The 14,982-nt window shown below is 38.9% G+C and overlaps 1 protein-coding gene across 2 annotated transcripts in view; it reads left to right on the plus strand.

Moving 5' to 3' along the window:
• gabrb2a (gamma-aminobutyric acid type A receptor subunit beta2a) overlaps positions 1-14,982 on the plus strand; it is a 57,556-nt gene that overhangs the window by 20,352 nt on the left and 22,222 nt on the right. For both annotated transcript variants that reach the window (XM_026919243.3, XM_026919245.3), the window contains exon 4: positions 4,775-4,995. In XM_026919243.3, the coding sequence (XP_026775044.1) occupies positions 4,775-4,995 (221 nt within the window). The remainder of the gene's footprint in view (positions 1-4,774; positions 4,996-14,982) is intronic.

The following is a 14,982-nucleotide window of genomic DNA, read 5'->3' on the forward strand; positions in this document are numbered from 1 at the left end:
GCTGTATTTTGTGTTGTGTGTGCTGTAGTTTGTGCTGTAGCCTGTGCTGTAGTTTGTGTTGTAGTACATGTTTTAGTGTGTGCTGTAGTCTGTACTGTAGTTTGTGTTTTAGTGTGTGCTGTAGTTTGTGCTTTAGAGTGTGCTGTAGCTTGTGCTGTAGTCTGTACTGTAGTGTGTACTGTAGAGTGTGCTGTATTTTGTGTTGTGTGTGCCGTAGTTTGTGCTGTAGCCTGTGCTGTAGTTTGTGTTGTAGTGTGTGCTGTAGTCTGTACTGTAGTTTGTGTTTTAGTGTGTGCTGTAGTTTGTTCTTTAGGGTGTACTGTAGCTTGTGCTGTAGTCTGTACTGTAGTGTGTGCTGTAGTTTGTGCTGTAGCCTGTGCTGTAGTTTGTGTTGTAGTACGTGTTGTGTGCTGTAGTCTGTACTGTAGTTTGTGTTTTAGTGTGTGCTGTAGTTTGTGCTTTAGGGTGTGCTGTAGTTTGTGCTGTAGTCTGTACTGTATTGTGTACTGTAGAGTGTGCTGTATTTTGTGTTGTGTGTGCTGTAGTTTATGCTGTAATCTATATTGTAATGTGTACTGTAGTTTGTTTTGTAGTATGTGATGTAGTCTGTACTGTAGTGTGCACTACAGCTTGTGTTGTAGTTTGTGTTGTAGTCTGTACTGTAGTGTGTACTGTAGCGTGTAGTTTGTGATGTAGAGTTTTTTGTCGTGTGTACTGTAGTGTGTACTGTGTAGTGTGTGTTTTTATAGTGTTTGCTGTAGCATGCACTGTAGTGTATACTGCAAGGTGTGCTGTAGTGTGTGCTGTAGTGTGTAGGGTAGTATGTGGTGTAGTGTAGTTTGTATTGTCGTGTGTACTCTAGTGTGTGCTGTAGTCTGTACTGTATTGTGTGCTGTAGTGGTTTTATAGTGTTTGTTGTAGCGTGTACTGTAATGTGTGCTGCAGTGTGTAGGGTAGTATGTGCTGTAGTGTGTAGTGTACTTTGTGGTGTAGTCTGTGTTGTAGTGTGCGGTGTTGTACTGTGTGGGTGTGTGGGAGTTGTACGGAGCGGTGGATCTCGTAAAACACTCTTAAAGGTGGGAAAGACTTCCCATCCACGGATGTAGCCTCATGTGACCGCTACATGCGCAGGAGGATCTTCTCCTATCACTCAAGGTGAAGTTGCTCTCTGGAAGAGCGAGAAAGCTCAGAGAAAGGGAAGCCATGAGTGTCCCAGAGTGTGTGTGGGTGGTTCATTATGGATTGACATGTTGTTTTCACAAAAAGCAGTGGTTTAAATTCACGGATTAATGTTGTTGTAGGAGTGTTGTGATAAAGTGGTGAATCAATTGTGAGCATGTTTATCAGCACACAGCGTGTTTGTGTGTGTGGCCATGTTTTCCTATCCTTGTGAAATGATGACCCAATGTCATCACATGGATAGCAAGAACTGACAGTTGTGAACATGTGGGGATAAGTGTAGGGGTTAGGAGGACATTATATATATATATATATATATATATATATATATACACACACACACACATATTATACACACATTTTATATATATATATAATATATGCACGTGTTCATTTCATTTGTGCCTGTTCATCCTGAAGTGTGTGTGTGTGTGTGTTGCCCAGCTGGGTTCCTTCAGAAGCTTGTAAAGAGCAGCACAGCTTTGTCCTCTCCTGCAGGACGTTCATCAGTGTGGTATTTTGGGCAGACGATAGCTGGGTTTAAAAGCTCCCTTTTGGGTCATTGCCAGACCCAAAGTAAAGAGGAATTGAGGGTTCTGAAACGCCCCCCCCAACACACACACACACACACACACACACACACACACACACATACACACACACATGCACGCAAATAAATATAGAGCCCCATTCAATCCTAGCCTCAGACCAAGAAAGTGGTCCTTGACCTCTAACTTCTATTCTGCTCAATATAATCCCCAAAAACATGTTAAAATGGCTGATCTTTTTAAATTCAAATCCTGAAAAAAAATGATCTAATATACTGTGATGAGTGAAAAACAAAAACTAAAGAAGGTTTGTTGTGTGATTATTTTGTGTCACTTTACAAAACTTTCAGTTTGTATTGCTTATTATTTTAACCTTACAAAATATCTCCAGAAATGTATTCTTCCCATTCTGGGAGACAGAGGCTAATTAGCAGAGTCTCCTTGTCAATCTAGGAACCCTGGGTACCTTAGAATGGAGCCTGTCTCTCACAAACTCTGTCAGAAAATAATATCCTCCTTTTTTCCATGTCACTTAACTCTAGCTCCTGTTTATCCAGTACTACTTCACTGAGGAATATAAAGATGTCCATATGATTGGGTACGGAGTGAGTTTGAAGACAATTATCACCTATTTCACTGGGATAGAAATAGCTGCTATAGCTCAATATTTTAAAACATAGCTCCTTTCGACGTTGCTTTACATGAGAGACAGTAACAGCTGTTTATGTCCTAATATTCTCTCTGCTTCAACACCACATGCATAAGAGTTTTACACTTTACATAAGAGTATATAGACATGTATCAAAAAAAGTTAATAATAAAATACAATTAAATTATTAATAACAATAATAGTAATAATAATAATTAAATAACAAAAACAAAAAAACAAAACAAAGTAATCAAGTAAAAGTAATCCTAAAGAAATAAGCTTTAAGAGAAGATTTAAATACACTAAAAGACTGGGCTTCTCTAAGATCAGATGGTAGTGAGTTCCACAGTTTTGGAGCATAAGAAGAAAATGCCCTATCACCCATAGTACGGTAACAAGCCTGAGGGACAATTAAGAAACCAGAATTGGAGGAGCAGAGATCACGTTTTGGGGTGTAATGGGTTAAAAGCTCAGCCAAATACTGGGGAGCCAAACCATGCAAAGCCTTGTATGTAAGCAGAAGAATTTTTAAAAATCTACACGAAACCTGACAGGGAGCCTGTGCAAGGACTCCAAAATAGGAGAGATTTGTTCACTTGTCCTGCATCTAGTCAGGATTCTAGCTGCTGAATTTTGCACATACTGTAGTTTATTTATTGTAGACTTAGAGACCCCAGCAAGGAGCTTATTGCAATAATCAATGCGAGAAAAGACAAAAGTGTTAATCAGCTTTTTAGCCACAGAGAAAGATAACATAGGGTGCAATCTTGCAATATTTCTGAGATGGAAGAAGGATGTTTTAACAGTATTCTGCACATGTGGATCAAAAGACAAACTTGCATCAAATATAACTCCTAGGTTTTGAAATTTAGTTTGAAACTCCAATGCAGAGCCATTCACGGTTAAATTTAAAGAGCCAGCGTTACAAAGCTGGTGAGGAGAGCCAAGCATTACTTCAGTCTTATTACTGGTAAAACAGAGAAAAATTTGAGCCATCCATATTTTTATCTCAGAAATACAATAGGAAAGAAAAGTGACTGCCACTTTTTATCACCAGATTTAGAATGAATGTAAATCTGTGTGTTGTCTGCGAAAAATGATACTTAAGACCGAGAGATCTTAAGAGCTGACCAAGAGGAAAAATGTAAATGCTAAAAAGTAAGGGGCCGAAGATTGAACCCTGAGGGACACCACAGCAAACTGAACTCAGTTCTGACCTGTATCCACCCAGAGAGACAAAGTGCCTATGATCTGAGAGATAAGATCTAAACCAATTTAAAGCAGTCGCTGAGACACCAAAGACAGTTCCAAGATGGGTGAGTAAAAGAGTGTGATCAACGGAGTCAAAAGCGGCACTGAGATCAAGAAGGACGAGGATAGAAAGAGAACCAGAGTCAGAAGCTATTAACAAGTCATTAGCGACCTTAACTAAAGCTGTTTCTGTATTGTGAAGTTTACGGAACTGGGATTGAAGGGGCTCAGAAAAATTGTTAGCAATGAGGTGATTGTGTAATTGAGAAGCAACAGTGCGTTCTAGGATTTTCGAAAGGAAAGTAAGGTTAGATAAAGGACGAAAGTTGTTAAAGTTGTCCAAATCAAAGTGAGTCTTTTTTGGGTACTGGAGTTACAGCAGCAATTTTAAATGCTGCTGGCACAAGACCAGTGTACAGGAAGTGATTTATTATACTCAAGACTACAGGACACAGGAGGCAAAACTTGATTTAAATAAACTAGTTGGTATAGGATCAACAATGCACGTGGTAACCTACATACGTGATACCTCATTACCTAGAGTAACATGGTCAAGTGGAGACAAATACAAAGGAGAGACTGAGAAAAGAAGCAGAGGAGACAGAATGAGTAGTAAAAAATGCATTTACGGACATTGTTGATCTTGGTACTAAAAAAGTCAAGAAATTTTAAAGCTCACTTGAAACAGGCAAGTTGGTGGAGCAGTTATGTGGAGGAGATAACGATCAGGTTCCAGTGATCCTAAATACAAAAGAACAAGAACTTTTCCAACTTACGTTTAACCTGCAACGTTCAACATCATATTAATGAGAAACCCAACATAGATGTAGTGGAGACGTTAGTGCAAACATTGGACTGAAAGTCCCAGAATGCAGTGCAGCTATATGATGAAGTTATGACTCTGCTAGTAGCTAATGTTCGGCCTAGTTAGTTAGTGATATAAAAGATGGAGTTAATGCTGGTATTAGCATGAAAGTTGAAGCTTTGGAAGCTAATCTGTTTGAGCAGATTCCACAGATGAGGAGATGAGAGTGCTGGGCAGACTAAAGGACTAAAGTGCCGCTGCATCACTCTTTTTAGCTCTAGCTGGTGGATTTAGCTGGTGGATTTTTCCTTTGACCTGTTTGTTTTTCTCTGTCTTTTTCAGGACTACACCCTGACCATGTATTTCCAGCAGGCATGGCGGGACAAGCGTCTCTCGTACTCAGAGATCCCACTGAACCTGACGCTGGACAACCGCGTGGCCGATCAGCTGTGGGTGCCTGACACTTACTTCCTCAATGACAAGAAGTCCTTCGTGCATGGCGTCACGGTGAAGAACCGCATGATTCGCCTGCATCCTGATGGCACCGTGCTGTATGGATTGAGGTAGTGTTTTTCCATCTCTTCATCATCCCTATCGAACCAGCACACATCTTGAATCAATACTCACGTAATTCAGCTCATAATTCAGCAATACATTCTGTTTGCAAACCTGGAGGAAGCACTTTTGAGACCCTATGTTCTGATACATGTGTTTATATTTTTTTTTCTCATGCATTTTAATGAGCCCATGCCAACGTCTGTATTTAATTGGGACAGATTATCAGCTGTATTTGTTCAGTGGTCTGTCAGCAGTTTTTTATGATATGTTCCTTTAACATTTAAACATCTGCACTGCAGCATATCATTCAAAGCTTCTGTGGTGCAAGAATCAATAAAAGTAATTCATGACACTCCACTATGTAAGGGTTTATGTAAGCTAACGTGTAGTTTATATAACAATGGCGCAGGGATAGGACATGTTGTGGTAGGGGCACACCACATGCGACAGAGAAGTGGCTCATGAGAAGACCTTGGAGAGAAAAGTGAACAATATTTTACAGCCTGGAGAGTGTGTGAGCTTCAGTGTTAGCACCACATGCTTCTGGGGCTTGTCTGGCAATGAGAAATGTTCATGCACAAAACAGGGTTTCGCTCTAAAGTGGTGTGTAATCACGGGTACTAATGGAGTTTTCTCCTTTCTGATGTTGGGGGGTTTAGTGAAAACCCCTGTCATGTTGCTTGAAATGGGGTGCTGTTTGAAGCAGCAGTGTGTGTGTGTATGTGTGTATATGTTTTAAAGGGAGTGATTGCCTGTTACTCCACAGACACACTGCTTCCTAAGCACTTAATTACCAGGAGATGCTCAGTTTGCCTATCACACAGCAGAAGGCAGATGTGATTATCCTGCTCCTATACGATCTCAGCTAATATCCTGTTCAGGTAAAAGCTAACAGGCCCTGACATGCAACTAGTCAAAACACAGCCAGTCTGCTCTCACTAGGGGTGTGTATCTTTCCTTATGAGATTAGGTAGCACATCTCAGTCAGATGTAAGAAATAAATATTTAAAGCAGACAGTAATTCAATATGGCTTAGAGCTGTTTTCAATGAGATACAATAGAATTCATTATTGTGCATACAACTAGATTTTAATTTTGAAAAAATTGGTAGCTTTGAAGGGTGGAAGGCCATGCCTCCTTCAGCACGACTGACAGTCACATTGGCCACACCTCCTTCAGGGGGACTGACAGTCACATAGGCCATGCCTCCTTAAGGAGTCTGAATATGGTTCATTTTTTGTACAAATATGGACATTTCTAAAGATCAGGAAACACAGGAAAAGAATTGTAGGATACTTACTTTTTAATGGCACTGCAGTGGAAATGAAAAATAAAAATATGCCATAAATCCTTTAGATGATAATGAAACTATGTAGTGTAAATACAATTTAATGATGTAAAATTAAGGCATCCAAACCTCACAATGTAGTGATTATATAACTGTACTAGAGAAACAAAACAAGTAGTTTTTCTGCAGTGGTCATTACATATGTCCCTACTGAGACCAATTGATGAATTTTTACACTGCTAACTCTCACTTACCGCAGAACACAAGCACTCCACTCTCACCGATGTAACTCATGTCTTTTTCTTTTATCTGATTTTCCTTTTTGCATAAATTTTTAATGCACCACATTCATCACCCTGTGTGCTTCATTGTTCTTTTTCGCAAAAGACTCAGGAATAATGCGGCGTACCAAAATGACACATTATTTGTTCGGGAGAGTGCGAAGATGACACATGGAGGTGTGAGTGGGCTGGATGGAGTGTGTTTGAGTTGCTTTTTGGGGTCCGCAAAGATTAGATGGAGCTTGCACAAACACACCGCTATTTATAGGGGCCACAAGTCCCTTTGCGTAATCTCCCATTTCATTGCTATTAAACAGGCTGCCTTGTTTTGTTGTGGCTGGACGGAGAAAGATGACAGTCACTGCCGGGAGGGACTGAGCTTGCTGGGTAAAAACCAGGGAGATTAGTACCTCTGTCTGTTTTTTTTTCCCATTGAGCATCAGTTCCATCAATAGTGGTTTAGCACGAAAGGCACTGAGTGTGAGATTAGAATTCAGACCAATATTGAGTTTTTCAGTGTTGTTGAAACAGACATGTTTGACTTTGTAATATTTTGACAGAAATAATATTTGGATATTTGAGGGTTGTTTTTGCTGTTGGATGGATGAATATAATCAGTGGCCAAAGTGCCAAAGCCAGTCTAGGTCTCTAAATGTACAGGAAACTCTAGAATTATTCGCACACTTTAAGTGAATAGGCAAAAAGGATTATGAAAAATTACACAAACTAAGCTGGATTTATCAATCTTTTAGTAAAGCTGTGTGTAAATGTTTTATTAGGCTGAACCAAACTAAAATTCCCACAAGATTTAAGAAGTTTCAGTAATACTGATCTGATTTTCTTTGTACTCATATGTATATGTTGATAAATGCCAATCAAGCATAAGTTCATGGCACAGCTGATTTATATTTAATGACACCCACAAAACTCCATAAAAGGCAAAAATCTCAGAGAGAGCTGAAAATGTCAACATGATGATTAAACGGTGGGTTAGGAGTACCTCCTAAGTGTGACGTGCATTAAATCTTCCAGTAATGCAGCTCAGCCACTGCAGCACATCAGCTACCATTGACACACACTAACTCTTCCACCTTTTATAGGTTCCCATTACTTTTGTCCTCATTGAATGGCTAGTCTTCTTTGTCTTAATTTATGGATTTATTCTGGTTTACTTTCTTTCATGTCATTGAAATGAAATGATGGAGTCGCATACTCTTGCTAACAATTTATGAATAAATTTGTTCATATCTAGCTTGATAAACCAGCATGGCATATAATGATTCAAATTTTCAACTCAAACAACAAAAGAACAACAAAATTTACTGGAGTCCCTCAGACTATTCACGAATCAGACCAAATTTGAGTTTCTTGATGTTGATATAACAGACATGTTTGACTTGGTGATATTTTGACAGAAATCATATTTGCATATTTGTGGGTTATTTTTGCCAACGACAAATGTAATCATTGGCTAAGACTGCTCATCTCAGCTAGAAGCTGGCAGCGCTTGACGAAAACACAGTGAGCCATCCAAAATGGCAAATCAGCCATGTCATGCATCATGTGCCAGCGTCCACATTGACATGTCAAAATAAACGATGCTAAAGTGGTGTCACTTAACTGAGGACTTGCAGAGGCCTGGAGCTGCTCTGTCTCTGCTCTGTCTCTCCTAGTTGGCTCTGATCATAGTGTGCTAATAGTTTCATGATAATTCCCAATGCTTATTGACTTTGGTGATTCAGCGCTATATGTGGCATGCTTTCTCGCGGTAGGAGTGTAGACCATTGGATGTGTCTACATCTCAAGCTCGCCGTCATAATAAAATGCTAGTCCAGAGCCCTTTTGTGCGCAAGCTTCAGTAAACAAGGTCATTTGGAATAAAGGTGCACAGCATGCCTTGGGCTGTACACCAAACCTTGTGTGAACTCTGAAAAGCGCAGCACTGCAGAAGGACATGCAGGAAAGAACACAGCCACTTGAAAGAGCTAGAGTCATACATATATATATATATATATATATATATGTATATATATATATATATATACATATACATATATATATATATATATATATATAAATACAAGACCAGAGATTATGTCGTTTTGAAGTGAGGTCTCTTAGGCACAATAGTGGTGTTCCCTTTTGTTCTGGGAAATGAAGTTTTTTGTTCAGTTAACATGAGACTCATTGTGTCAGTGTGAAGTGAGGTTTGTTAAATAACTCAAAGAGACCAGATACTAGATTTTTCATTTTGATGCAAATGTATTTAAAATATAATTGTAGAAAAAGACACTTACTGCCGGAGAGTTCGCTTCAGGGTAAGTACTGCCAAAATAATCAACAAAACAAGATCAGTAACTGAGATTATTTAAAAGTACCTTCCATATTCCTTTACAAAAACAAAAGAGAAATGCAGTACCTTTCCTATCTCCCTACTTAAAACAAGCAGAAAAAGTCACGATTTCCAAAAGAAAACATGTCCAGGTAGCTATACAAGGTGCAACTGATATCTGATATCTATAGCTGTATAAAGAAGCTGATAAAGTGTTAAAATATGTTAGGTGAGCATATATACTGTATATATATGTATACACACAATTTATGGTGCTAGCAGCTAAAGCTTCAATATCCAAGGTTTTGGGTCAGACATATAGCTGAAAATTAGGTACAAAAGCAATCCAGGTAGTCAATGTCAGCCATTCTGTTAGGCCAACTTTGGGTGCCAACATTGACCCAATGTAATTTCATTCGTTGGGCTAAAGTTGGGCCACCAGTGCCTTTTAAAGCACCTTCACAAATTTGGCCCAACTTTGGGCAAACATCAGCCAATCTGTTGGCCCACTATTGCCAGGATTGTTATGAAGCATTCTACTTTGCCAGTGTTGGGTCAACAGTGGTATATTTGCCATGAAAAGGCTCCTTTTCCATCATTGTCAGAGGTGTCTGTCAACATTGGTCCAATATTATCATGAAGTTGGCATGACATTGACACAATGTTGACATGTCATTGACATGAAATTGATACACCATTGACATGACGTTGGCACAACATTGGCATGATATTGACAAAACATTAACTTGACATTGACACGACATTGGCATGACGTTGGCACAACACTGACAAGGCGTTGACACAACATTGGCATGATGATGACACAACATTGGCACAACATTGACAGACAACTTTGACACGATGTTGATGTGACATTGATACGATGTTGACATGACATTGACACAACATTGGCAAGATGTTGACATGACATTGACAACACTGACTCAATTTTTACATGACATAGTATAGTAAGGGTCAACATATTGTACAGAGCACGAGTTAGAATTTGGTAAAGGAGGAGAAAACTGTCAAGAGTAAAAAATAACTTAACCTGACCTTCACTTCCATATGCAGATGGAAATGAGATGGAAGAGGGGAGGCATTAAAGCAAACAGGAGAGATTAAGAATTACAGATAAGGTCTAGGAACAGAAAATACAGATAGAGGTGAGAAATAAGAGAGAGTAGGACAGAAATGAGAGAAATGGCCAAAAAAGAGAAGGAGATGGAGAATTAGAGATAACAACCAGGAGCCAGAGAGAGAAGATTAAGATTCAGAGGAGCAAGTGTGGAATGTAATGAGAGAGGAAAGGGGAGATAGACTGAGAGCAAGAGAAATTGGGGGATTGAAAAAGAGAGAGAGAGAGAGAGAGAGAGAGAGAGAGAGAGAGAGAGAAAATAGTGGGGTGCAAGAGAAAGAAGAGAGATAGAATGGTATTGATATGGACTGGGGAGAGATGGGGAGAAAAATGAGATGTGAGAAGTGAGTATTAAAGGTAGTCAAAGAGGGAAGGAAATGTGGAAAATGATACAGAGAGAGGTGGAGAGCAGAAGCCAATTAAGTACTAAAACAGTATGAGAGAGATGGTAGAAAGAGAGATGCAGGATAGAGAGAGAGAGAAGCAGTTGTAGGATTTACGGAGAGAGGAACGGAGAGGTACACTGTAAAGAACTTGTGTAATTTTAAAGTTAAGTACAGCCATGTGATATTCTGGGAGCATTTACATTACTGGAAGATTATACTGTATTGCCATATAGTTACAGTAACACTCATGGTTTTATTATAGTAATATACAGTAGCATTAGCTTTACTGTAAAGCAAGCCACCAAATGCATTTAACAAAAACGGTAAAGGAACCCCATCTTGCTCATTTTTCCATCTTTCATTTATTCCATTATTTGGTATGATTTAAAAAGCATAGCTACAGATATTTCAGATGCAAAAGATTTCACACCATGCCCTCAGACTAATAATAAGGAAGATAAGAGAGAAGCCAGAAGTCACTCAAAAAGAGTTGCAAGATGACCTGAAAGCAGCCGGAACAGCAGTTACACAGAGAACAATAAGCACTGAAGTGCACAGCAATCATCTCTGTTCCTACACTTCGCACAAAACTCCAAAAAGCACAGAGATGTCCATCTAAAAGCATTTAGACAAACCAGAACTCTTTTGGAACAATATACTCTGGTCAGACAAACCAAAAATATAATTATTTGGCAATAATTCAGCACATCATCATTTTGGGGAAAGAAGAGTTGTGCGTATGATCCAAAGAACACCATACCCACAGTGAAGCATGGGGGTGGAAGCATCATGATATGGGGCTGCTTCTCTGCATTTACATCATTGAAGGAAACATGAATGGAGCAATGTACTGGGACATATTAGAGGAGAATTTAATCTCCTGGGCCAAGAAAGTGAATCTGGGGAGAAGATGCAAGTTTCAACAAGACAGCAACCCCAAACATACAGCCAAAATTACTCAAGAAGGCCTTGCATGACTTAGCCAATCTCCTGAACCCCATTGAAAATGTACTGAAAATAAACAACACAATATGAATGCTGTAAGTATTATTTAATGTAATTACCTGCCAACTCAGCTGCCAGTAAGATAGTTTACATTTACAAGGTCATTTTTTTACAGTGTAGACTCAAGAATAGAATATAGTGAGATGCAAGGGACAGAGATGACAGGAGAAAAGAGAGGATGAATAAAGACAGAGAAAATAGGGATAAAAGTGAGTATGGGGTATAGTCAGAGAGTAAATAAGAGAAAAAAAGAAACAGAAAATGATAGAAAAGGAGGGGGAGTTGAATAGATGAGAAATAAAAAAGATTGGGATAGAAGTGGGAGAGATGGCTAGAGAAAAAAGGAAATGGAAAATGAGTGATTAGAAACAGGAAGAGACAGAGGCAATTGAGAAGGAGAGAAGTACTGGGATGAGTGGGATGCAAGACGAAGAAATGGTAAGAAAGAAAGATGAATGTAGTAGCATGTAGTAGTGACAGAGACAGCGAGTGAGGGTGAGAGAGCTAGAGAAAGAGGAAGAAAGAGAGAGAGAGAGAGAGAGAGAGAAAGAGAGGAGGGGTGAGACACTGTTACGCCATCCAGGTGAGTGTCAGAACACACTTTTTAAAAGAGCGGCTTGTCATTCAACTCTGCATCCCCTGCCATGGCAACCGCTTCCTCCTCAACGACACACACACACACACACACACACACACATATACACAAGCATGGAGATGTTCACGGATGATGACAATGATGACGATGTAGCTGCTGCTATAAATAGGCCGTTATTTTTACCTCTGCCATCTTGGCCTAATTTCCTCATTTCCCCGGTGCTTCCTGTGGACGTGTGATTATTGGAAGGTGGATTTGAAGGCACAAGAGGGCTGCGGGGTTTCAGCCTGCTGCTTTCAGGTCACATACGGCTACAGGAGGACGCAAATCATACTCATATTTGTATTCATCATATTCATATACTGGGCTTCTGAAACCCCATTGAAATGGAAGTATACTGCAGTCTCTCTTTTCACGGTGGCTGTTTAAAGGAAAAAAAGCAAAGCCCTCCACGCTTCATGTCGTATTATAATGTCAATAAATAACTTTTTGTTCAAGTTGTTGTCATGGAAACATAAGGATGAGTCCTCCAAGCCTTTGGCATCACTTGGACCCACAGCATTTTGGCTCAGAGCCACAGTTCTTGTGTGGTGGAAAAACAAACCAGAATGGTTTCATCATCAACACCAAAATGTGCCCTTTTTTTGAGTGCTGATGATACCAACCTGATTCTGTCAAACAAAAATTGTATTTCATTAGTCAAAGATGCAACTATTGGCCTAGAATAGTTCTCAGCGTTGTTCAAACTATACAAACCATCACTGAATGTGTCAAAATCATTTGTTTTACACCAAACAGAAAGTGCAATATTAATAACAAGGATGGCTATAACAGTAAACTGGAGCTACACTCTTTATTAACAGTCCAAAATCTACAGGCAGAATCGTGGTCTAAACAGGCAGAAGTCAAATGATTGAGCAAACAGAGCAAACAGATCAAAACACGAAGAAAGCCAGGAAGAACATTAGGAAACAATGCTCAGAATTGTAAAAGGATGGCAAAACCTTCCAAAGAACAGTGCAGAAAGAGTTCTTTAAGTTGATTGGATATAAACAGGAAACAGGTGTGTTAGAGTTCAGGTGAGTATGATGAGTTGTAATAGAGTTGTTGATAGATTAGGATTGGGATAGAGAGCACTGGGAGGCAGATGAGACAATGCCATAGCTCAGGTGTTAACAGCCATTTCTTGGAATACTGACTGACTAAATAGTTTAAAGAACTTTTTGAAGTCATTTGCATTAAAGTAACCAAATCAGTTGTTTTTAATCAGTAAACTCATTAGAACGGTTAGCTAGAAACGACTACAATTTTGTTTATTCATATTTCACATTTACGTCATTTAGATGCACTTATCCAGAGTGACTTACAGAAGTGCTTTGTAGTCTCCACCAAAAAGACTTGATGCATGTCTTCTTTGTACCTGGAGGGATGGAGGGTCCAGTCAAGCCGTGTTAGAGGTTCAAAGGGAACGTGGAGCCGAGCAGGGCAGGGTTTGATGAGAGCCTTCAAGTAAATGGGGGCTGGTCTGTTTTTGGCTTTGTAGGCAAGCATCAGTGCTTTATATCTGATGTGGGAAGCTACAGGAAGCCAGTGAAGGAAAAGCAGTGGGGTGTGGTGTGGGAGATCTTGGGAAATCATGCAGCTGCATTCTTGATCACTTGCACAGGTCCAGCCTTGAGACAACAAAATCTGAACAAGCGCCTTGGAGGCCTCAATTGATAGATGTGAATGGATCAGTTACTTCATAAATACAGTAAGAGTTACTCCATATCTCTAACGGGTACAAACAGACAAACTGAGTAGGGGCAAAACAGGTGAACACAATGAGTAACCAATGGAATGAACAAAACAGGCACATGGCAAAACATAAACAAAAGCACATGGCAAAATCCTGCCAAATCCCTTACATAATGTTTATCTTATGGAAGAAATCTTCAATAACACTTATTAACTCTGACCATCATGAATTTTAATAGTTAAAAATTTTATTCATTTACCTAATCTACAGTGGCTGATATAGCTATAATAATACAATAATATAACATCCATATTCTTATCAATATAATTTGCTCATGTACTTAAAAAATTCATATTATTTAATTTAGGTTTGGTCCAATGATTTAATGTTTTGCTTATTATTCAGATTATACAGCACAAAGTTTTTTGACATGCTGTGTCTTCCTACCTCCATGCTCATTTTTAATAAAATACAGAAGACACCGTCTATAAAACAAATATATTGACTTATCAAAAGAATCCACTTACAGATTTTAAAGACAGACTGAAATCTCTCCACATTGATTTGTGCATTAGTTAACTGTCCAATAATGTAACTGCCCATTGTTTATAGCTATATCAATTCCTTCAGGTCTCATTATCAGATCCAGACATTATTACTTTTTCTGCATTGTTGTATTATTAACATTCAAATCAAATCCTCTGATAAGCTTTAATACCAGTGTGATTTGGGTATGTTATCCCGAGAGGTTTCATATTAACCAGTGTTCTTAATTATTAAAGATAAGCAGCTTTAGATGAATTCAAAGGCACCGGAGTTTATGAAAACCTTTTACATTTTAAGTTTTGGAGATGGTCTCAGAAGTGAAATCGACGTTAATGAGTTAATGCGTCACTCAGCAATTCACTTAACACTTGACATAAGGATTGAACAGTTAGTCCTCATGTTCTGCTCTGTTCTGTGCTATTGATCATTTTATTGCAAAACAGTTGTAAAGTGCATTTTAATACACCTGAACACTTCTGGTGTTTTTAAATACTCTTTATTGCAAATGATATAGAGCCACAAATCTCTGTCACATGCTTTGGGAGCCTCCTGATGGCAAGTGTGTGTGTGCAGATGGGAGTGTAAATAAAACAGGAAGGGACTTTAATAATAATAATAATAATAATAATAATAATAATAATTCTTTTTTAACACATGTATTTAAGTTCTACTCTCATGTCTAA

The sequence above is a fragment of the Pangasianodon hypophthalmus genome, chromosome 9 (assembly GCF_027358585.1).
Source record: "Pangasianodon hypophthalmus isolate fPanHyp1 chromosome 9, fPanHyp1.pri, whole genome shotgun sequence".
Taxonomy (NCBI): Eukaryota; Metazoa; Chordata; class Actinopteri; order Siluriformes; family Pangasiidae; genus Pangasianodon; species Pangasianodon hypophthalmus.